The following is a 24,757-nucleotide window of genomic DNA, read 5'->3' as shown; positions in this document are numbered from 1 at the left end:
TGCCTCTGGAGATGCGGGGTTTCCTTACCCCCCACAGGGGTTGGTTCTCAGCTACCTGGCCCTCGCTGGTTCTCATACTACCCTGGCCTTGACCTCCTCACCTTTGCACCCCCATGCCCCACCGCTGTCTGGGGCTCTCTGTATGGACCTCCAGCCTTGGCCCCAGATGTTCTTGGGGGAGGACACTGGTGCCAAGATCTCATTTGCTGTTTTTCTGGAGACTAGAAGTGTTCCTGGAAAACAAACCAAGCAACACCCCCACACCCACCTCCATCACACAGAGATGACAATGAGTTGCTTTAGGGGTGTTGGGGTGGGGTGGGGTGGTGCAGTTGGCTTTACCACCCCCAGTCTAGGTTTTTGCATGGGGGGGGGGGGTTAGGCCTCAGAACATTTTCAAAAGTTGGAAAGTGCATGTTGCCCTATTGTAGGGGGTACCGTTTTCCATTTTATTAGTGGGTTTTTTTTTTTTTTTTAAGGCACATTGTTTTGGGAATCCTGGTGGACCACTTTGCTGCCAAGAGGGTTCTTCTGAAATGGATCCAAGGAGTTTTAAGTCAAACCTTCCATTCCACAGCTGGAATTCGGGGAATACTAGAAAACCTTAAATTAAAAGGAAGGGTAGCCACATTGTGAAGACAACTGAAAACAGCCAGTGGTTTTGGTTTATTTTTATTGCACAAGCTGAGTTCCAACACTCCCCCCTTCATTAGCACTCGGAGAGCTTACAGGTAGCAAAGTGAGCAACTGGATAGGGGAAATGCGTAATTCAAGCACAGTGTTACACGACACTTTAGACTTAAATAAATGTGACCATTTCAACTTCATGAGCATAGACCTGGTGTGACCAATGCATTTAGAGTGCCAGCTTCTGTGCTGCGAAACCTAACAAGACACATTCTATAAAAGGTTTGTGTGTTTGCAGTAAGCTTATCTGTGACAGCCCCCACTCTGCAAACCAGACAACCCCTTGTTGAAGGCAAAGGATGAACATCGTGTCATTTCAGCAGGTTTTTTAAAAGTCCGTTATTCAATGCAGACTGTCCTACCTACCCTTTAAGAAGCCAACTTAAGAGCAGGAAACAATAATAGTACTTGCCACCAACATTACAAAATGAAAATACTGGGACACATGGGTAGCTCTGTCGGGGACCACCTCCAGCCGGGAAAGTCCCCACCATTACAGATGGCGCTTGGCTCACTGCCAGCAAAATACGCTGCAAGTAAACAACAAACGTTCTGGTGAAGCCCGCCTAAAGGAGGACACAGTCATTGGCTGTTTCAAATTTAATCAGCATAGTAACAGGACTCTCTTTGGCTCTCCCCATTGCTTGGCCCCTTATTGGTCACCCTGCCGCATATAAGCTAAGGAAGTTGACGAAATAAACAGAAGCATTAACACCATACCAGGCTGATTGTCGGTTCTTGCGGGCCGAGGGCGACAAATGGTGCTGAAACCCGGGAATCATTAACGAGTAGTAAACCTTGCAAGGAGAAAACCGCAGGTAAACGGGGAAGGAACCACGATCAAAGTGGTGGGAATCTTGTACAAGACCGCAACAAGAAGCGGGGCGGCCATAGAGCCAGGATTTTCTTATCCATTGTGAAATAAACCTAAGCGGCCAGATGGGTTCTGAATTATCAAAATCTAGATTGGAGGGTTCTTTAAAGGACCTTCTCAAAGCCAACGGTGCCCCTCTGAAATCAAAAACCAGCATTTCTAACTACAGTGGAAACCGTTGCACCTTCGTTTTTGGACAAGGGTTTGTTAAATATTCCACAATGGGACCATTTTAGGAGAGGATCGGTCCCGGAACATTAGCTATATGGACTCTGGTCAGAGGATGCCTTGGGGGACATAAGCCGAGATGTCAGTCAGCTATTCAGGAGGGAGCTGAGGCCCTTGAGGAAGTTAAAGAGGAACGGTCATCTCGTGCTTCAGAAAGAAACAGTTCTAGCGAAGAGGAAATGTCAGGGGAGGAGTTAGAGCGAAAGGTGGGGCAGAAACCTGAGCCCTTACAGTCTTTGCCCACAACAACCCCTAGTGCCCCACCACCGTATAACACTTGTACAAATAGGGATATATGTGGTTGTCATGCACCTACTACTGAGAGTTGGACAACTAAATGGAAAGAAGCTGGTCTCACTTCAGCTTTCAAATCACTGATACCACCAGCCCCTTGACTTTAAGTTAGTCAAGCAATTGAAGTAAGCAGTTATGCAGTATGGCCCTCAAGTGGCTTTTACGATCTCCTTAGTGGAGTCTATAGCAGGAATGAACTTAATTCCAGAAGACTGGGGGAATCTAGCAAGGGCCGCACTTTCCAGGGGACAATACTTGGTATGGAAGACAGCATGGCAAGAACAGTCTCAAGATGTTGCTTGGCACAACGCCACAGCCGGTAACCCGCAGTGGAATTTAGACATGCTTGTGGGCATGGGACCCTTATGTGGGCAGGAATGAGCAATTACAGTATAACCCTGCAGTATACTTACAAATTGCAGCCTCTGCAACCAAAGTGTGGAAAACACTTCAGGGTAGTGGGGACTTACAAGCTCAGTTATCTAAGGTAATACAAGGATCAAATGAAGCGTATGCTGATTTTGTTGCAAGGTTGATGCAAACGGCTGGAAGGATCTTTGGTGATGCAGACACTGCTATGCCTCTAATTAAACAACTGGCTTATGAACAGGCCAATAAATGGTGCAAAGAGGCTATCAGACCATGGAAAGCTAAGGATTTAAGTACATATATCAAAGTATGCAGAGACATTAATGACAGTGTTATACAAGGGCAGGTGCTAGCGTCGGCCATTACCCAAGGTTTTCAAAGCATTCAAGGACCCCAATGTAGAAATAATAAGGGAGGCACAGAGAGGGTTGTTATAAATGTGGAGCCCAAGGGTATTTCAAGCAGAAGTGCCCTGGAAACAAGGGCCCAAACCAAGTAACAAAACGACCTGGCTTGTGCCCTAGGTGTGGCAAAGGTGCTCATTGGGCCAACGAGTGTCAATCAGTGAGAGATACAAGGCAATCCTCTACCACCCAAAGACTCAAAAAATAGGAAGCGGGGCCCTTCACCCCAGCGCTTTCAAATGTATGGGGTGCTCCAACAAGTGGCACCCTCGCATTATCCGCCAACGAGCCCAGGCGGGCCACAAGAGGGAGCGCCAGATTGGACATCCGTGCCACCACCAGACTGGTATTAACTCCTGAGATGGGTACCCAAATAGTAGAATCGGATTTCAAAGGCCCATTGCCTCAAGACACTGTGGGCCTCTTATTAGGGCGAAGCTGCATTAACAGGATTAACTGTTCATCTGGGGGTTATAGATGCTGATTACAAAGGAGTAGTTAAATATTAGTGTCCTCCCCGCGTGGCATTACGATAGACCCTTCTACTCTTTATGGATCAAAAATAAAAAATTCATGGGCCTATTGGATACTGGAGCCGATCGCAGCCATCGTTAATGAGATTGATTGGCTGAAAGAATGGGTCAACCTAGCCTACTCCCCAGGAAAAATTCTGCCATGGTATCCAAACGCCACTGCAAAAATTATACTGAAGGTGTAAAATTCAGTGTCACAGCATTTGGCAGACAACCTGACATCTTCGTCACTCCCTACACACAAGACCAATTAACCTGCTTAGGAGCATGTGATGACGATTGGGCTATAACCATGACCATTGTCACAGCAAAGTTCGACAATCATTGTCGGGGGCAGCTAAGTATATAACATGCAACGTGGCGCTTGCACCTGCGGCCAGGCAGAGGATCTGCGCACCACCAAAAGAATGTTTGGCTATGCCCAGAACAGGAAGACCGTGGACACTGCGTGCTCTCTGTTGTGCTAAGCGCTGATCATGCTTCCTTTCACGTGCACAGCTTGCTGATTGGAGGAAAGGGGGATATAAAAGGAAAAGATATTGGGGTGAAGGGATAATAATAAAGAGACTGATAAGCTTGTCACTCCTGGTCTCCTGGTCGTTCTTGCTGGCGAGAGCAACAATCATTATCCTACAAGCCCATGACTTCAATTTAGCTTAACCCATCCACTCATTTACCCTAGGGCAACTCGCCACAAACCACTCAATGGTGCTAAATTGGTTTTCACTGATGGATCCAAACATGGGGTGGTTGCTATAGTCACAAAGGAAAAAAATTGGACCTTCCTGTTTCAGAGCTCTTCCCCACAGGTCACAGAGCTACTTACCGTTACAAAAGCCTTTCAATTATTTCATCATGAACCCTTCAACCTTTTGTCAGATAGCAAATATGTTGTTCAAGCTGTTTCCATTCTTGAAAATGTAGGTCATATAGTACCAAAGCCTCTATTACCAAAGCCTTAAAAAACCTCCAAACAATAATATGGGACAGAAAAGCCCCCCTTTTTATAGGTCATATCAGAGCACATACAACTCTACCTGGTCCTCTAGCAGAAGATAACCGCACCGCGGATCTACTAACAAAAGAACAGTTTATCTTTACAATAGTTTGTCTTTACAACAAGCAAAACACTTTCACAAACTTTCACGTAAATGCACTCACACTCAGATTAAAATTTAATATAACAAAAGCTCAAGCCCGAGACATAGTTGTATCCTGTAAAAACTCTGTGACACTGCTTCCGTCACCTTCCGTTACTCCCTAGGAGTAAATCCACGCTGTTTACTGCCCAACCATATATGGCAAATGGATGTAACTCACATCCCTGAATTCGGCAAACTCAAATATGTACATGTCTCGGTAGATACCTGCTCGGGGGTCATTTTTGCCTCTATCCATACAAGAGAAAAAACCAAAGACGTTATTTCCCACTGTCTTCAAGCCTTCGCCACTTGGGGTAGGCCCTGCATATACTTCACAATCATTCCGCAGTTTCCTTGCCCAACTAGGTATTACTTTAAATCATGGTATAACCCGACAAGCCCCAGACCCTGAAGATGGCGCTAAAGAAGATGCCACTGATACTACTGATGTGGGGAGAATTAACACTCCACCTCCCGCCAATAGCAACCTGTGAATTGTGGGCAATCCTTAAAGCCTGGCCCTACCCTTTGCCAGTTACTAACTCCTCATTAATATTCCCTCCATTTTTCACAACTAATCAAACATTAGGACTGCCTACTGTACACAATTCACCCAACATCGCGTCTTAGAATCATACCTTCTATCTGCTAGAACTTTATGATTTACTATTACCTTAGACATGAACCAAACATCACCCCCATGTATCCAACTGAGTAATCAAACACTCGGACATTTTCAGCCATATAATCACACTGCCGTTAAAGGTAATGTTACCGTCTTACAGGGTCTTACCCCCATCAAACCCCCAAATGCTACAGGGCCCTATCAACCTGTTACGTTACCTCGCTGTAAACAAACAAGATCCTGGCCCCCTGAATGGTCTGGATGCCAAAACACTCTTCAATTAGTATTTCTCACTGAAACTCATGAGTATACTTTTACACCAAAGTTTCCTACTATTAAAAATGAGACTTTCCACAGATACAATTATACATACCAGAATCCCAAGCTAAGCAACCTCTCTTCACCTTTTGAGGCTTGGTTGCTTTGCAATACCTTAGGAGCATGCTCTGATATCTCACCCATGTCTATGCTTAAAGGCGGGGTTCTCTTATCAAAATATAACAGTATGATTCGAAACGACAGTGCACGTGAACAAATGCAATCAAAATATGACCTTCCCCCCAACACCTGTTTGCATAGCCCCTCTTCTTTTCCTCCTCTTTAATGGCAGCAATCTCAATGACGATCGTCTCAATTGCTCAAATGACAATTGCTCCTTATCCCAATGCTGGAACAGTACCAACTTTCACTCTGCTGTTGTCATGCGTATTCCCACTAACATTCCAGTCCCTGTTTCTATTACAGATGATGTATCCATAGTTCTTCTCTCATGAGAGACTTCGGAATCACTGCTGCCATAATAGCCGCTGTTGCAGCCTCCGCTGCGGCAGCTACAGCTGCCGCCATGGCATTGGCCACTGCGGTACCAATAGCAGAGGCCTTAAATACTTTAGCTGAGGGTACCGCAGCTGCCTTACAAACGCAGTCGCAGTTGAATGCCCACCTTAAGGCTGGTTTATTAATTCTCAATCAATGAGTGGACCTACTGCAAGAACAAGTAGACATCCTGGCAGATATTATGAGTGTTGGTTGCGTCGTTCCCTACCCCGCCCTTTGTGTTACCCCTGTAAAATTCTCTCAATTTAATAAGGCCAGGAATTCCTCCCAACAGCTCTCCCAGTATTTGCAGGGTGCTTGGTCTTACGATTTTCAAAATTTCACACGAATCCTTCTGGCTGAGGTAACTCGAGTAAATAGTACGCGTGTGCAACCAGCTTCCCTCCCAGAGCTATTTCAAACATTCAGCAATATGTTCCAGTTCACCAAACAATGGGCTGGTACAATTGGTCATCTTGTCCTCCTCCTTATTGGCATTCTGCTTCTATTCAGAAACGTTCACCAATGGAGAACACAGCAGCGAGAGCAGAGCCAAGCTATAGCACAAGCCCCTATGTCAATAGAGGCTGGGACATCTCCCCACATATGGCTAAGCACACTAGATCGGTAGTCAAAGACAGGTAAGATCAGTAGAGAAACATACCAACCTAAGACAGGACAGAGATCATCGATATCTTGTGTCTGATGATGGGTAAGGATGTTTTCTGCTACTGACGACCTAAGACAGGCACGATCTCTGCCATAAAACAAAAAAGGGAGAGATGTCGGGGACCGCCTCTGGCCGGGAAAGTCCCCACCATTACAAGATGGTGCTTGGCTCACTGCCAGCAAAATACACTGCAAGAAAACAATGAACATTCTGGTGAAGCCCGCCTAAAGGAGGACATAGTCATTGGCTGTTTCAAATTTAATCAGCATAGTAACAGGACTCTCATTGGCTCTCCCCATTGCTTGGCCCCTTATTGGTCACCCTGCCGCATATAAGCTAAGGAAGTTGACGAAATAAATAGATGAAGCATTAACACCATACCAGGCTGATTGTCGTTCTTGCGGGCCGAGGGTGACATAGCTCTATCCTTATGCACTGCCTTTACCTTAGATCATGACTCATGACTGTGGGGTCCTGGTGCCCAGGCCCGTGGTGGGAAGCCTGCTCCCTTTCCCACCCCCCCACTTATTCCTCCTTCTCGGTCACACTGAGGGCAGTTACCACCTGTTGCATCTTTGTTCAGTGCATAGCCCGTAGTAACCAGCCCCATGAAAAGTACATTTTAAGTATGATGCAGGCCGATTAGGAATGGCCGCTTGTGTGGATCTCTGCAGTTCCCCTGGATAGGTAGGGGCTATGGGCCATAAAAATTACATTTCCTCTCCCTTAAGGTGTCTGGAGTTCTAGTTCTGCTTTTAAGTGGAGCACCTGGCTCTAAAAGCCTCAAAATTTCTGCAAAAACCTTCCTATAAACCAGGCACAATCCACAATCCCAGGGAGGTATGGGGCATCCCAGCCCCCAGTCTGCTGTACTGAAAGGGGTTCCAGGGAGACCAGTAATACCAAACAGGGTCATATGTGTCCTCCACTATGAAAAGAGGCTGATCCAAAAAATACAACTGTCCTCCAAGGAAAACCTCTAGACCCACAGAAAACCACAACATTTGGATTACAAGATTAGTGACTTATCCCAGAAGGCCTGGGGGCAAAAAAACTAGACATTTAGTGCCATGATACCATCCATCTACCCCCGCTAATGCCTATGAAGTTGGGACACGTGCAGATACAGGTGAGGAACAGCATCACCGCCCAGGGTGCCGCATGCTGCTGTGTTAAATAGTCCGGCTCATTCTCCACCTCCATTGTAAGGCCTTTCTCCCGGATGAACTTTGTGCTGTCAAATGAAATTAGACCTCCAGCCAAAGGCTTTCCCACATTCGGTGCACTGGTAAGGGTGGGTTGGGCTGTGCACTTGCTGGGGGGTGCATCAGAGCAGCCTTGTGGCTGAAGCCTTCATCACAGCTGCCGCTGCATTCACGAGGACTTTCCGTTGTGTGCTCTGGCTAGAGAATTGTCTGCCTCCACTGCACTCATAGGGTTTGTCTGCGCTATGAACTCTCTGGTGTTGAGTGAGGCCAAAACTTTGGCTGAAGACTTTCCCACAGTCGCTGCACTTGTACGGTCTTACTCCGCTGTGAACTCTCTGGTGCTTGATGAGGGTGGAGCTTTGGCTAAAGAGTTTCCCACAGTCGCTACATTCATAAGGCTTTTCACCAGTGTGAATTCTCTGGTGCTTGATGAGGCTGGGACTTTGGTTGAAGAATTTCCCACACTCACTGCACTCATACGGCCTTGTTCCCGTGTGCACTCTCCGGTGTTTAATTAGGTTGGAGTTGGAGGTGAAGAATTTCCCACACTCCCCACATTTGTAAGGCCGTGCCCCAGTGTGAATTCTCTCGTGTTCACTAAGGCTGGAGCTCTGGCTGAAGAATTTCCCACAGTGGCTGCATTCGTAAGGCCTCTCTCCAGTGTGAATCCTCTGGTGGCGCACCAGCGTGGGTTTGTTACCGAAGGCTTTGCTGCACTCGCTGCATTCATAAGGCCGCTCCCCAGTGTGCACTCTCCGGTGCTGGACAAGTATGTGTTTGTAGCTGAAGGTTTTCCCACACTCAGCACACTCATAAGGCCGCTCTCCGGTGTGCACTCTCTGGTGCTGAGCAAGTCTGTATTTGCGACAGAAGGCTTTCCCGCAGTCACTGCACTGGTAGTCCATGCAGTCAGTGGTCTTAGGGGGTGTCTCCTGGCTGTGAAGGAGCTGCTGTTGGAGAAGGCCTGAGCTAGCACGGAAGGGCTTCCCTGACGTGTGGGTGGCACAGCTTTGCAAGTTCCTTCTGAGGGGCTGCCCCACACTGTGCTGCTTCGGATGCTGGTGAACATGCCCCTGCATCCCACAGGTGGTCTGGCCAGGGTTTGTGTCCAGGCTACAGTCCTGGGCGTAGGCCTTCTGTGACCCTCCTCCAGACACGTTCTGCTCAGAGGGTGCTGCCGCCTCCAATGCTCCCTGGCCGCCACCTGTAAGCAGAGAACAGTGAGGAGCTCTGTGAGGAGGAAGCTAGCCCACCCCAAATGTGCATCTGACAGTGGAACGAGCAAGGGCAGGGAGGAGGTAGTTTGAAAGACAGGGCTGTGTCAAAGGGAGGGCTCACCATGGCCAAGACACATGGATGGGGTGTACCACGGGGAGGAGGGGCTGTGTCCACGACTCCCTTCTGTGGAAAGGTGTTTGTGCCAGAGCCTTGTACACCCGTGCTCCAGCATTGGTGGAAGGGTTCGGTGGTACATAAGCCTGCCGGTGCTGCAGAGCCTGGGGGGTGGGGGAGGATCTACTCCCAGGTCTTTTCTTAGAGGAAAAATGACAAGTGGGCAAACTCATGTCAAGAAAGGGGAGGAGTCTCTGACCTCGGCACCTAATACTGTTGAGCCTGGGACATGACATGTTCCTGGTAGGATTCCCAGCTACAGATCACATCCTCCCCCATCTGGAATCATGTCCACTTTGTCATGTATGCAGTGCTCTCCCAGCTCCAGATGGACAACATGGCATCTAGAAGATGCAGGCCTTTAAGGGAAAGACAGGACGGGTCCATGGAAACCTTTCCTCAAAGAGCTTCAGACCAAGGAGTGTTAGAGCAATTTGTGAGAGGAGGTACAGTATGTGTGCCTCAGCCCCTGGACCTTGGGGTTGGGAGGAGGGGCCTTACCCAGTGAGGCAATGAGTGCAAAGACCTCCAGCATCACATCGTGGTACAAGTGTTTCTGAGCCTTATTAAGAAATCGCCACTCCTCCTGGGAAAAGTACACAGCCACGTCCTCAAAGGTCACAGAGCTCTGTGAGGAGTAACGATAGTTACAACCAGACGCAGTCTCTCTCATCCCACATTCATTCCCCTCCTCCCTTCCCTGCTCATTATCTGCCCTAGTTCTGCAGCCTAAGCACTGGTACCCCGGAGGAACAAAGAGGCAGGTGGTCAGATGCTGCCTGAAAGGCAGGACCCCCATGCATCTCCTGCATGACATCCAACACTCCCCAGGATCTTGCCTCCCACACATAACCATGCTGGGCCCAGCATTTTCTGACTCCTACTCACCAGATCTGACACCTCCACGGTATGTTTGATCCCCACCCACTACTTGGCCCATAAAAGTGACTTTTTTTAAAAGACCCTATTTATCTATCTGACAGAGAGGGAGCCTGAAAGACCCTATTTATCCATTTGACAGAGAGGGAACAGGCTCCTCACTTGAGCGGAGAGCCCGACATGGGGCTTGAGATCATGACCAGAGCCAGTGACTCTTATCAGTGCGTGGCATCTAGAAGTTCCTGCCATGTGCAATAATAGATGCCAACCTCCCATGAACCCACAAAGAAGGGGCTTCTCCACCTGACTTTGTTCCTGGCTTAGACCACATGCAGATCACACCCAGATCTCAATAACCTTGGTCACACTCCGCCTCTGTATTCGACATTTTATGTCTCTGTGCCACTGCACCAGGTATATATGTCCTAACAACACTTTATGTGAGGTGATCTTGAGAGATCCTGAGAGAACCACCACAAAAACCTGGTATTAGGTACCAGTGTGACTTTACCAACTCACCTCCATTATTGCTCTGGTCTCATTCACGCCCATGAAAATCTGGTTACCTGCTGGACTTTCCCCTGCCTCTACCTCCCTCTACATTTCTGTTTACAGCTACTCTGTTTACAGCTCTCCTTCCTTGTCCCCCAGTGGCAATGCCATAATCCAAACATGCCTCCTCCTGTATCAGATCCTCAGTTCTATTTTGGAATACACACCATAGTTCTATTTTGGGATACACACCACATGCCACAGTGTGAACGTCTTGAGGACTATATGCCCAGCTGTCCATTTGTCCCCCATACTTGGGAGTCTCTGAATTATCTGAGACTCAATATGGCCAAAACCTAATTCCTTGATATTCTCACCAAAAATATGGAGTTATCTGTGACCTGGAGAGGCCCTACTTTAAAAAAACAAATCCAGGGGCACCTGGGTGGCTCAGTGGGTTAAAGCCTCTGCCTTCAGCTCAGGTCATGATTCAGGATCCTGGGATAAAGCCCCACATCAGCCCCTCAGCAGGGAGCCTGCTTCCTCTTCTCTCTCTGCCTGCCTGTCTGCCTACTTGTGATCTCTGTCAAGTAAATAAATAAAATTAAAACAAACAAACAAACCAAAAATCCAGGGGCACCTGGGAAACTCAGCCAATTAGGCATCTGCCTTCAGCACAGGTCCTGATCCACGAGTTCCAGGATCAAGCACAGCATCAGGCTCCCTGCTCAAGGGGAGAGTCTGCTTCTCCCTTTGACCCTGCCCTTTCTGGGGTGTATACTCTCTCTCTCACAAATAAATCGTTAAACAAATCGAGGGGCACCTGGGTGGCTCAGTCAGTTAGGCACCAGCCTTCAGCTCAGGTCATGATCTCAGGGTCCTGGGATCAGTGAAGTCTATTTCTCCCCCTCCTTGTGTGTTCTCTCATTCTCTCAAATAAATCCTACTTCCAGATCTACCACTGTACCAGCCTTAGTAATGATCTTTCCCGGGCTGTGGCATATTCTATCTCCTCTGCTCCAGAATTGTGTGGCTACTACTCTGACTCGGTTCCTTGCCCTCTGTTCTCAGCAGACATAACAGCGACGTATGAGACCTACAACAGTCCAGTCAATACTGAAACCTGAGACAACCTTTCACATCTCACCCTGCTGTTTGCCAAAAGTGGGACTCTCTCTCCATATAACCTCTGACGCAGGCTTAAGGGCTTATCTAGAGTCTCTAGACACCAAAGGCAGGACGAGTGGCAGCAAGAGGTCCAGGACACCTGACACTCACCGGTGCAGGGTCCATAAGTGCATCTGCTGAAAGCAGAACCTGCAGGAAGAGCAGGGCCACGTTAATTTAATTCAAATCAGGGACACAGACAATATGAAACACTTAATAATTTCAGGTAAAGATGAAAGCTGAAGAGGATAAAGAAAGTATTTATACCAGAAAGTAGAATGTGTTATGGTTATGTCAAAAGCATGTGTGCATTCTCAGGTATGTCCTTCCAAAGTGGGAAAAGGGAGTATAGAGCCTGTCGGGGTTGGGTTGTGTTTGGGTAACGTCCCTTAGGCAAATGAGCAGCAAGAATAAGGGATATAAGGTAAGTCCATGTTTATGTGTGGGTGTGCTTCTGACCCTTCTGTTTTATTCCTTATGATTCTGATTCTTCTTATGCCAAAAATGCGTTCCTCTCTTCCTATACTTCCTGGTTGCCCCTAATAACTGTTTAGATATGTGACTCCTTAATCTTCTTTTCCAAGTTTTTCAATAAATGTGCAGGAAAATACTGCGAATATATTCTCCCCCAGGGCAGACAACTAAACCACACTCCTAGAGTCTGGACTGTGCCTCAAAACTAATCTCTCCGCAGAGGTTGTTGGAGCCTTGGCATCCCGCAGTTCAGCGCAGCAAAGGTGCTTTGGCCTCCTGCAGTTCAGCACAGCTGCATTTCTGTTTCAGCTTCAGAGAAAGGAAACAAGCTAGGACCTAACCTTTGCTCCATCCTCATTATGTAAAGTTATTTACTTTGAGGCATTACTTTCTATCCTTACAATGATTAAACTTCTGCCTATGTTAGCAAAGTAGCTTACCTGAAGTATCCTATCATCATTTTCTCTTGTAGTGGTACCAGAGGATGATGAAGGAATACAACCACTTAAAAAACAAAAATCTTGTGGGTGTAGAGTATAAAAGTTTATGGTAATTTTAAGTGTGTGTTCACAAAGATAAAATTAGTAACATGGCACATAGATTTATCAGGAAGTGAAAACAGTTAAGTACAGTAATTTTAACAAATCTTAATCACAACTTAAGAAAACTGCATCAATATACACAAAGAATCTCAAAAAAAAAAAAAAAAGCCAAAGAAAATATACATAAAGGGTAAAATTAAAGAGAAAAGACAAATCTTGACAATATCCATAAGAAGGAGTACCCAAAACAACGTGGAGAAAAGATATCATAACAAACTGGAGCCAGGAAACTGAAACCCAAAACTACTAAAAGGTTCACAACAACCAAAGCCAAAACCTTTGCTTAATACATGTTATTAAAGGATGCCAGGGGGCACCTGTGTGGCTCAATCCATTAAGCATCTGACTCTTGGTTTCAGCTTAGGTCATGATGTAAGGGCTGTGATATCAGTCCCACATGAGGATGCTTGGGATTCTCGCCCTCTCTCCCTCTTTCACCCCTCTCCCCCCACTTCACACTCTCTAAAACAAGTAAGTAAATAAATACATACATCTTTTTAACAAAGGATGCCAGGATGGGAAGAAATATTCAAAGGGGAAAAAAAAGAGATTGAGGCAACAAAACAGGAACAGCCTGTATTTCATCATAAAAATGCATGTTTTGGGACGCCTGGGTGGCTCAGTGGGTTAAGGCCTCTGCCTTCGGCTCAGGTCATGATCCCAGAGTCCTGGGATCCAGCCCCGCATGGGGCTCTCTGCTCAGCAGGGAGCCTGCTTCCCCATCTCTCTCTGCCTGTTTCTCTGCCTACTTGTGATCTTTGTCTGTCAAATAAAATCTTTTTAAAAAAATGCATACTTTGTGTTACTGCAAATATAAAAGGTCTACAAACTTTTGCTAAAATACCTGAGTATGCCAAGTGTTTTAAGAACATACGAAGTTCTTTCTAAAGTGACAAGGTTACATAAGTAAGAATAAACATTAAACATAACTTTAGAATGCAAGAGTAATTGTTCCAAAAAACTAACACAGAATTAGGTTGAAAAAACTAGAGCTCAAGGTGGGGCACTCATGGGTCTTGATGCCTCAGTGGTGGTACAGAGCATGGAAACAGCAGCTTATAAAGTGTTCTGTGAGGGAAAAGTTTCAGGAGAATAGGAATTAATTCTTTATTTTATTAAAGATGTTATTTATTTATTTGACAGATCACAAGTAGGCAGAGAGGCAAGCAGAGAGAGAGGGGGAAGCAGGCTCGCTGCCGAGAAGACAGCCCAATGTCGGGCCATCCCAGGACCCTGAGATCATGACCTGAGCCAAAGGCAGAGGCTTAACCCACTGAGCTACCCAAGCGCCCCTCTTATGAGTTAATAAAAGAACAGATTTCTCAAACCCAAAAGCATCGCAGTAAAGAATCCCAGTACATTACAATGAAGGGCTTCTGCGATCGCAAAAACTGAAATGACAAGCCACAGAGCTGAGCAAAAATTACACAAATTCTTGAATCCTCCATACTTGTTACAATAAATTATCTAAAATCTTAATATCTAACTAATTGAAATCGTGTATGTAAACAATTCCATCAAGCACTTTTTAAAAATGCAAATGTCAGGGGCGCCTGGGTAGCTTAGTGGGTTAAGCCGCTGCCTTCGGCTCGGGTCATGATCTCAGGGTCCTGGGATCGGGTCCCGCATCGGGCTCTCTGCTCGGCAGGGAGCCTGCTTCCCTCTCTCTCTCTCTCTGGCTGCCTCTCCATCTACTTGTGATTTCTCTCTGTCAAATTAATAAATAAAATCTTTAAAAAAAAATGCAAATGTCATGGTAATCATCAAAGCAAAACTTCGGAAGGCTGGACCTAGAAGCGGCCGCTGCGCGGCGCCCGCAGAACGGTGGAGATTCGTGGATATCGTGAGCGGCAGCAGGTATGCAGACTCGAAACATCTCTAAAGCCAGTTTCGCAAGATCCTGTGAATTCGCACGTGGACTCCCTGCGAGAATCCAGGCTTTCCAGTTGCGCTGGACCGCGGTGCGCTCGCGGACCCGCACGCGCGGCCGGAGCAGCAACGCTTGCCCGCGAGCAGGACTCCCCGCACGCCCGCGGTCACAGCACACAACGGCGGGGAGAAACGGGCAGACGCAGGAGCCGGAGGGCACCGTGTTCCTGTGACCTGACGCACGGCGGTCCTTTCGGAGCGATTCAAGACGTGCGGAAACTACACCTCCACGACAGCCACTGATGCTTCCTAGAAACGCGCCCACAGGGACCCACTCGGCGGGTTCCGGCACTCCCTACAGCCCATTTCTGCGCGGCGCCCGCGCTCCCCGGCAGCGAGCAGTCAGGCCAGCAGCGTGGCCCTCAGCCCCACCGCCCGCTCCCGTCTGCGAACTCAGCAGCAGAGCCACGCGCGGGGCCAGGAGCAAGAGCTGAACTGGCCCCGCGGCAGGCAGCCCAGCCAGCCCCCACCGCAGCGCTCTCGCTACCGCCCGCCCAACAGGCACGCGCGGTAAAACCCACCGGCCGGCTCTTCACCGGGCGCAGGGACGACGCCAGAGTGATTGCAGCTGGTCACCTAAAGGCGCACCTCCAGTCTGCGCGGATCCCTCTGGCAGGTCTTACCTCAACATCTGGAAGACCAGGCAAACGGCAGCCCCAAGAACAAAAGTACGAAATTCTAACACAGCCTGGGCTGGGCGAGCGCCCCGAGAAGCGCAGCACTCACCTGGGCTGGAACCGCCAAGGCGGCGGCAGGAAGGGGCGTGGCACCTCAGCCTTCAGCCCCAGCGACAGCTACGTTGAGTCTCGGAGCACCCGGCGCAGCCCGTCTCTCCTCCCGTTACCTCAGCACCCCCCTACTCCCCGCCCCACCAGGCAAGCCAAGGCTTCCGTCCGCAGGACAGAACCAGGTTTACGAGATGTCGTGGAGGCCAACGCTGGAATGCCCATCCAGATGCCGACCTCCGGGCGGGAAGTGCCTCTCCCTGAGCCCTCACTGGCCCAGCAAAGGGGACGCACAGCGCACTGCCTTCCGGGTAATGTAGTTCTGATGGAGCCAGAGGGTCACCAAGGGTCTCCATTCTTGACCTCAGGGAAATTGTCTGGCGACATCAAGAAAGGCTCTGGGTAGGGATATCTGCAGGCTTTGAGGAAGGGGTGCGGCGGGGCTCCAGCTTCTTGGGTCAACACCCAGATTTTCATGGAATGTAGTTTGTGCTGATCACAGAAATGTACTGAGACAGACGTAAGTTTTCAGACGTTCCCCCAAACTACAAATGGTCACTCAGACACACAGTGCATCCACCCATTGCTGGGATCTAAAATACGGTCCTACTGCTTTTCAAGTACATGTTCGACTGTAACTTCATCAACTGCAGGAATTTTTCCACTGGAAACAAGGTACAGGGGCTCAGTCCGTTAAGTATCTGACTTTGTATCTCAGGGTCCTGGGACTGGCCTGCCTCAGACTCCCAGCTCTGGGTGGGGGGGTAATCTGCGTGACCCTCTCTCCCTACCCTCACTTGTGCTCACTCTCAAATCTCCCCCCCCCCCCACCAAAAGTAGAGCTGGTGATTATATCCAACCTTCACTCCACTATTACATTTTTCTTAGATTCTAACACCTATCTGAAAAGAGAGGATGACTTTATCACAATGGGGGAAAGGGGCCTTATGAGACACAAAAACCGGCTGAGGAGAAACTGGACACCTCACACACACCAGTAACGTAAAATGGTGCCAACACTACGGAAAACAGTTCCTCAAAAAAATGACCGTATTACCTTATGGTCCAGCAATTCTACTTCTTGGGGGTATATGCAAAAATAATTGGCAAGCCAGGTGCTGAAGAAATCTTCTTTGAAAGTAAGGTGTTAGAAGAAATACTTGTACATTCGTGCCCATAGTAGCAATTATTCACCACAGCCAAAAGAGGCAGAAACAACTCATGGTTTATGAACAGATGTATGGATAGAGAGAATAAATGGATAAATAAAATGTGCCATACACATACAATGAAATACTGTTCAATCTTAAAGAAGAAAGAAATTCAGATTCACAAGGTACAGCATGGATTGGGTTCTGGGTTCAAGCCCCATGTCGGGCTCCCTGTTCAGCAGAGAGCCTGCTTCTCCCTCTCCCTGCCGCTTTGCCTACTTGTGCTCTCTCTCTCTCTGTCAAATAAGTAAAATTAAAAAAAAAAAAAATACAGCATGGATGAACCCTGAGGAGGATGCTATGCTATATGAAATAGAACAGTGGTTTCAAGGGATCGGGGGCAGGAGAAAATGGCGAGTGGGGTACTGGATTTAAGTTTAACAAGATGAGAAGAGTCACAGATACCCACAGTAAAAGTGAATGTACTTCACATTCCTGAACCATACCCTTAAAAACAAGATAAGCTTCATATGATATGTATTTTAGCAGAACTTTTTTTAAATTTTTATTTATTTGACGGAGAGTGAGAGAGGGAACCCAAGCATTGAGAGTGAGAGAGGGAGAAGCAGGTTTCCCTCTGAGCAGGGAGCCCAGTACAGGGCTTGATCCCAGGACCCTGGGATCACGACCTGAGCGAAAGACAACTGCTTAACTGAGCCACCCAGGCATGCCTTTACCACAACTTTTAAAAGAAAACTATATATTGTTTTTTTCCAGTGCTAATTTAGAACACACTTTCAGCTGAAATCTTTCCCCTTCTGCTGTACTCATGAGTTCCCATTCTTCCCAGATGCTGAATGAGGTGGGAGTCTTGGCTAAAGAATTTCCCACATGCCGTGCATGCATCATGTCCTTACCCAGTGTGAATTCTCTGATGGTTAATGAAAGTGGTTTGTACCTAAACACTCCCCCACATTAGCTGCACTTGTGAAGTTTCCTCCAGCGTGCATTTTCTGGTGACTGAAGAAGCCAGACTTTCTAACAAAGGCCTTGCTATATGCTGAACTCATAAAACATTGGCCTGGGATATTTTGATGATAAGTCCACATTTTTGTGTAAAGATTTTTGTGTAAAGAATTCCCCCACATTTTATAATGCTGAAGGAGGTGGGACTTTCTGATGAAGGCCTTCCCACATTCACGACACAAAGGCCTCTCTCCAATGTGACTTCTCTGTTGTTTAAGGAGACGTGAGTTCTGTGTGAAAGATTTCCTGCATTCACCACACTCTTTCTACGCTACGAACTTCCCTGTGGCTAGTGAGTGTGGAGTTGTACCCACAGTTTCCCACGTGGGCTGCACTTAAACACCCTTTCTTCACTGGGATTGCTAAAATGGTTACTGAGGAGATGCCTGGGGGCTCAGTAGTTAAACAGCTGCCTTCAGCTCAGATCATGATCTCAGGGTCCTGGGATCGAGTCCCACAGCTGGCTCCTTGCTCAGCAGAGAGCCCCCATCTTCCCTCTAACTCTGCCTCCTGCTCTCCCTTCTTGTACTGTCAGTCAAAATAAGTGAATCTTTAAAAAAAAAAAAAAAAAAAAAGGACAGAAGAAGTCTTGATAAAATGTTTACTGAAGTTGTACCTAAAAAATGTCCCACTTCCACTACACTCTAAGGCCCTTTTGCAGCGTGACTTTCTTGGACTCTATAAGCGTGTCCTGTGGCTGAAGGCCTTCCCACAGCACTGCACTTAAAACCATTCTGTCTGATTTCAAAGGCGTCTCCACTTGGTGTCCCTGTGTGGCTTCAACCCACTGTGAGTGGCTGGGAGGGGGGAGGGAAAAAGACTATGGAGCCCTCTCCATCCTCCCTCCACACCAAGGTCTCAGCTAGATACGCTACATGGTCCAAATGAAGGGCTCCCCTCACTTTCCCTGAGGGAAAGTTTCTATTCTGCTTCTTTTGATGCTGCTGAAGTTTCCCCCACAAGTGTGTGGGCCTCGCTCAGGGCGTGTACCATCATGCTCAGCCCAGCGCAAAAGGTCCTTCCAGAGCAAGCTACATGGCTCCCAGGGCTGGGACTTCTGGGTGGGTGGGCCTGACTTTGGAGTCTTGACCTGTGACCTTCCTACAGAATCACCGTGCTCTGAAGGGGCCGCCTCGTCCTGGACTCCATGCCAGCAACCTGTAAGCAGACGAATGCTGGGAAATTGCCAGCTGAGTTCAGTGGCAGGAGGCAGCCCCCTTGGGAATGTGTCTCAGACATACCCAGGGATGAGGCCACAGGACTGCTGACAGGCGAGTGGGACTCAAGACAGGGTGAGGAAGGCTTGCGGTGTGGAGCTCAGCCTGGCAAGCCCCCGTGATGGTAGAGCCCTGACTCTGGGGAAGGACATGAGGGAGAGGAAGTGCGGGGAGAAGGCAGGCTCCCCAACCCCCTCCTCTGCAGGTGACTTTCAATCAGACCGTAGCTGCTGGGGACCGCTGAGCACTGACAAAAGACTGGGTCCAGACGCAGAAATGGGTAATTACAACACAGTGGCCGGTGTTCAGAGACTATCTAAGGATATGTGCAGCCCTCCAAGGAAGCAGTGGAAGGCCAAAGACAAGAGCCCAAAGTCAGAGCGGAAATACTAGTGGGAAAGAAAAGGTAAAAATGAGGTGTGGCCACTGTCCTAGGCATCACACGATGGTGGACACAGGACAGAAGCTCTGCATGAGGGTCATATTCCTTTGAGCTTCTCCTGATGTTCCAGAAGTGATGTCCCCCCTGTCTGGTATCCGGGGGCCTCCTGTTGGTCAATGTGAGAAACCAGCTGGGCCTGGAAGAGGCCAGTCCAGTCCTCAGGGAAAGGCAGGGAAAGGGAGTGGCCAGCACCTCACATCCACATCCCACATTCTAAATTTACAATGCCTTCAGAGGAAGGTCTTCAAAAAACAACCCAGTGGTCCCTACGTGCGGTGACCAGATCAGTGCCTGCAGTCACTGGCACAAGCAGGCCCCAAAGTATGTTAGCAAAAGGGCTGGGAAGGCCTGGGGGCACAGGCGCTCCAAGCATGGACAGGCACCTGACCAGGGATGGCTGAGGCAACGGCCCTGGCCACACTGGAGGCATTTCTTCGGCCTGCTAACATGCCAGTCTGCACAGAGCCCAGGCGGTACGCCGCAGATGCCACCAGCACCCCCTCTGCCCCAGTCCTGCATCAGCACACCCAAGTCCCCCCGCACTGGAGAGCAGCTCTCATTGTCACGTGTCCCCACCTAACTCTGTGTCGCTTGAGCTCAACTGCAGAGGCATCTGTGAGGATGTGACGATTTCATAAGCAATCCTGACCTCCTCTCACCACTGGACCTTCATTCAAAGCCTCAGACAAGCAAAGCTTCCGGCTGGCCCCATTTCCCTCAACGAATCTACCAGCCTGAATGAAAGGGTCCCAGCAAAGATCATCAGGAAACCTCGCTGCATCTACCGAAGGATGATGGGCCCTGTCCTGCCCTGATGTCCAGCCTTCCCTGCAGAGGCACCTCAGCATCCATTTTATGTCTACTCAGGCGGCTTTATGACCTCCACCCTTCACCTCACAGGCGCACACCCCCAACACCACTGTCCAGGTGCCCACCTAACACACACACTTACCCTCTCCTTCCCTTGTCCCTGGTGTGCTGCCATCATAATATAAAGATGCTTCCTCTGAAATCAGACCCACAGCTTTACTGGGGTCCACACAAGAATTATATTGTGGGGGGCACCTGGGTGGCTCAGTGGGTTAAGCCTCTGCCTTTGGCTCAGGTCATGGTCTCAGGGTCCTGGGATCAAGCCCCGCATCGGGCTCTCTACTCGGCAGGGAGCCTGCTCTCTGACCCCCCACCCCGGCCTACTTGTGATCGCTGTCAAATACATAAATAAAATCTTAAAAAAAAAAAAAAAAGAAGAATTATATTATGGTTGTTGCCAATCTGAACACCTCCACTGGACTCCAAATCTGGGGCTCCAACAGCCAAGTGGACACATCCCACATCCACTCAAAAGACTCGAACATTTGTGATGTAGCCAAGAATGGACTCTTTTTACATTTCCTCTGAAAATCCCTTCTGGCCGTGATCATATAGTGGTTAGTACTCTGTGTTGTGAAAATCCCTTCTGGGGTGCTTGGGTGGCTCAGTTGTTAAGCCTCTGCCTTCGGCTCAGGTCCTGATCTAAGGGTCCTGGGATTGAGCCCCACAATGGGTTCTCTGCTCGGTGGGGAGCCTGCTTCCCCCTCTCTCTCTGCCTGCCTCTCTGCTTACTTGTGATCTGTCTGTCAAATAAATAAATAAATCTTAAAAAAAAAAAAAAAGGAACATCACCATTCCCTACAGACAGTTACCTAAACCACTGGGGTGAAAATTAGGGTGGGGAAGAGCCTGGGACATCCGCTACTCATTGGTGCAGGGTCCAGAAGCATTTCTGCCACCGCCACAGGACCCTGTGGAAGGATGGAGGCCATGAGAAATGGGAACCATGGCAGGATCCAACAAGCAGGTCCAAAATGAGCTCCTTGGGCCTCAGTGCTGCCTCTTACTAGCTGTGGGACTCTGGAAAGACTGACCCTTCCTGAGTGTCAGTGCGCTTATTCCATAAAATGGGAAGAAGACTGTTTTCCACCTCGGTAGGGCTGACACTGATACCGCACTTACATAGGACATGCTGTAGACCGGCTATCTCTAGTCCACAGCAGCCATGGTTCTGTGTTCTCAGTGCAAGTGAAGTGTGGGGCCTTAAAAACTTGATTGTGTATTCCTCCCACTTTTTAAGGGTTTAAGAGGATGTGATACACAAACTTACATCATAAGCCAATACTGAAAGGTAAGTTAACATTTAAACCAATCATTAAGTATTTGGATAAATTTAAGTAATTCAGTGTGTTCCTTTCTAACTGCCTGCCTGTGTGTACATATTTGGAGAGTGGCTGTTTCATGTTCAATTCAGTAACTGTCTCATACATTCTTTTTTTTTTTTTTTTAAAGATTTTATTTATTTATTTGACAGACAGAGATCACAAGTAGGCAGAGAGGCAGGCAGAGAGAGAGGAGGAAGCAGGCTCCCTGCTGAGCAGAGAGCCCGATGCGGGACTTGATCCCAGGACTCTGAGATCATGACCTGAGCCGAAGGCAGCGGCTTAACCCACTGAGCCACCCAGGCGCCCCTGTCTCATACATTCTTAAGTTAAAGGGAGGCACTGACACTACTAGTCCTTAAACTACAGTCCTCCGAAGACAGCATGCAGGGAGCCCCTTACAGAACGGTGGATGGGAGGTGAGGCAGCAGGGCCCCGACCAGCTGCTCTAAGGAGAAGCTATACAACTCATACCTCAGTCTCCATGACAAGTCAGCGCCTTACCTCACCTAGACCTCCCTTTTTACAAACACAGGCCAGAATTCATCCCACACCAGGACTGCTCCCCTCAGAGAGAGCATCAGGAATATGTGCCCACCTGTACCCTGCCCTCTGGTTTCAGGCCTCTCAAACCTCACTACAGAGCCCATCTGAAAGAACAATCTTAAGGATCTCCTTCTCTAAAGGCCCCTGGGGGCTCAGTCAGTTCAGTGTCCAGCTCCTGATTTTGGCTCAGGTCATGATCTCAGGGTCCTGGGATTGAGACCCACATCAGGGTCCATGCTGGGCATGAAGCCTGCTTAAGATTCTCTCTCCATCTTCTCCTCCGTCCTCTAAACAAAACAAAACAAAACAAACAAAAAAACAAACTTCAGATGGTCTTTCACTTCTCTCCTTTTACTCACAGACGGGATGCAGCAGGAAACCCTACTGACTCTATCTTTATGATCTAGCCGAACTCCCATCACATCTCTGTTCTAGGACTGCAACGGTCTAGGCCCACCACAAATTCTCCTGGATCTATCACAGTGTCCTCCTTAGGGGTATCCCTGTCTCCATTTCCTACCTATTATTCAACCATTTTAAACTTCAAATTTGGATATGCGCCTAACATTAGGTCCCTGGAACCAATTCCAAGAAGTCTGTGTGTGTGTGTGTGTGTGTGTGTGTGTGTGTGTGTGTAGCAGGGGGTTGGGGGAGAGTTCCCTGGGCCTCCTCACACAATATCAAGCAATGTAAAAGGAAAAAAAAAATTATTTATTTGAAGGGGTGGTGAGGAGCAGAGGGAGACACAGTCTTAAGCAGACTGTGCTGAGCGCACAGCCTGAGGCAGGACTCGATCTTATGACCTGGAGATCAGGACCCTAGTCAAAACCAAGAGTGGGACGCTTAGCTGACTCTGCTCCCCACGGGAGCAGGGGGCGGGAGGGGGGGGGAGCACAAACAATTCTTAAAAGCCAGCAAGATGTCCAAGCAGCCGATTCAATTCTGACACGATGAGGAAACAGCATCAGAATCACAGGTTAAAGGTTCGGTTCCAGACGAATGCACCCCCACGTCAATCCCAATCCCCTGCCATTTCAGACGCCATGTGCAAGCCAGGCGGTTACTTGTGCTTCTCACTGGTTAAAAATCAAAGGTTCTCAAGATCCCCTCCTCTTGGGACGCCTGGGTGGCTCAGTTGGTTAAGCAGCTGCCTTCGGCTCAGGTCATGATCCCAGCGTCCTGGGATCGAGTCCCACATCGGGCTCCTTGCTCCGCAGGGAGCCTGCTTCTCCCTCTGACTCTGCCTTCCACTCTGTCTGCCTATGCTCGCTCTCGCTCGCTGTCTCTCTGACAAATAAATAAATAAAATCTTAAAAAAAAAAAAATCCCCTCCTCAGGTTTAACTGATCTGCTGGAATGGCTCACAGAACTCAGAAAACTTTTTTCTTGCTAGATCATCAGTTCATCATGAGAGGAAATAACTTGGCAACGGGCAAGCAGAAGAGATGCATATGGCCAGGTACGAAGACGGCGCAGAGCGTCCATACTCTCTCCAGGTGCACCACTCCCCTTAAATGTCCCTGTGCACCAGCATGGAAGCTCTGAGCCGTGTCCTTTAGGGTTTTAGGGAGGCTGCATTACAGAGCACGGTAGGTTCAGTCAGTGGCTGCTGGCTATTGGTTCAACTTCCAGCCCATCTCCCTTCCCCCAAGGTGGGGGGAAATAGGAAGTGGGAGGGGAGGAACTAAAATTTCCAAATGTCTAATCGTATGGTTGGTCTCCCCTCCCCCCAACCCACGCCCAACTAACTTAAGTACTTCCAAAAGTCACCGCAGTCACCGAGCACAGACAACTTCATCACCGACAACACTTGGGAAATTCCAGTTTCTGGAAACTGTGAGTCGAGAACCATGGACCAAGACCAGATATATATGAGAAATATCTTTTGGTCATCTTAATCAACAAATATGTATTTTTATAAGCCACCATCGGGGCCCTCCCATCCCCGCCCCTTCCGACCTTCAGCGGACCCACGCCGCCACTGCAGGCGGCACTCCACCTCGGCCTCCGCTCCCCGCACCCGCGAGAGGCCCGCCCCACCTCCCACTCCCGGCCCCGACTCAGGAGCACCTGCCGGGCCCTCCCCCGCCACGCCCCACCGCACAGACCGAGCCGGACAGCAGGCTGGGGCGCCCTCTGCTCCCGCCCCGCCGGCCCGGCTGCGGGGAGCTGCGAGGGCGCCCCTCCATCCGACTGCAGCGCTCGGGGCGGGGGACCCCGGGGTCGCAGCACCCACCTGAGCCGGCTTCCTCGGCGCGGACTCCGCCAACGACCGGCGGGAGGAGCGGGGCGGGGAGCGGCGGGCGACCGAGCGGGGACAGAAGAGCCTCGCAGCGGCCTCCGCGGCGGGAATGACTCCTCTTCCGACACTTTCCTTCCACTCCCAACTAACCCGTAGTTCCCCGCGCGCTACACCGGCCAAACCCTCCCAGAACGCGAAGGGGACCACCGCCTGAGGACGCCGCCGGAAGTCCCGCCTCACATGCGCAGCCGCAGGAAAAGGGCGACATGCTGCGTTCTCATTGGTTCAGCGCCCCACCGGGCTTGCCGCAGAGCCTTCTAGAGGAATGTGTCGTTCCCACGCACCACCCACCCTACCTGGGAGCCGGGTCCTTCCTAACTTGGGTGAGGGAGGCCGAAGGACAACGTGCAGGTGCACCGGGAAGTGGGCTC

At 49.1% G+C, this 24,757-nt stretch overlaps 1 protein-coding gene across 1 annotated transcript; it reads right to left on the bottom strand.

The window, feature by feature from the left end:
• Positions 1–627: 627 nt before the first annotated feature.
• LOC132005140 (zinc finger protein 419-like) lies at positions 628–24,554 on the bottom strand. Its single transcript, XM_059381971.1, has 4 exons — positions 24,321–24,554; positions 11,892–11,930; positions 9,744–9,870; positions 628–9,054 (listed from the first exon to the last, which is right to left on the bottom strand). The coding sequence occupies exons 2-4, from the start codon at positions 11,904–11,906 to the stop codon at positions 7,970–7,972; spliced, it is 1,227 nt and encodes a 408-aa protein (XP_059237954.1). The 5' UTR covers positions 11,907–11,930; positions 24,321–24,554; the 3' UTR covers positions 628–7,969.
• Between the last annotated feature and the right edge of the window lie 203 nt (positions 24,555–24,757).

The sequence above is a fragment of the Mustela nigripes genome, chromosome 17, assembly GCF_022355385.1.
Source record: "Mustela nigripes isolate SB6536 chromosome 17, MUSNIG.SB6536, whole genome shotgun sequence".
In the NCBI taxonomy this organism is placed as follows: domain Eukaryota; kingdom Metazoa; phylum Chordata; class Mammalia; order Carnivora; family Mustelidae; genus Mustela; species Mustela nigripes.
The sequence above is the reverse complement of the archived record's forward strand: the minus strand, read 5'-3'. Positions and strand labels throughout refer to the sequence as shown.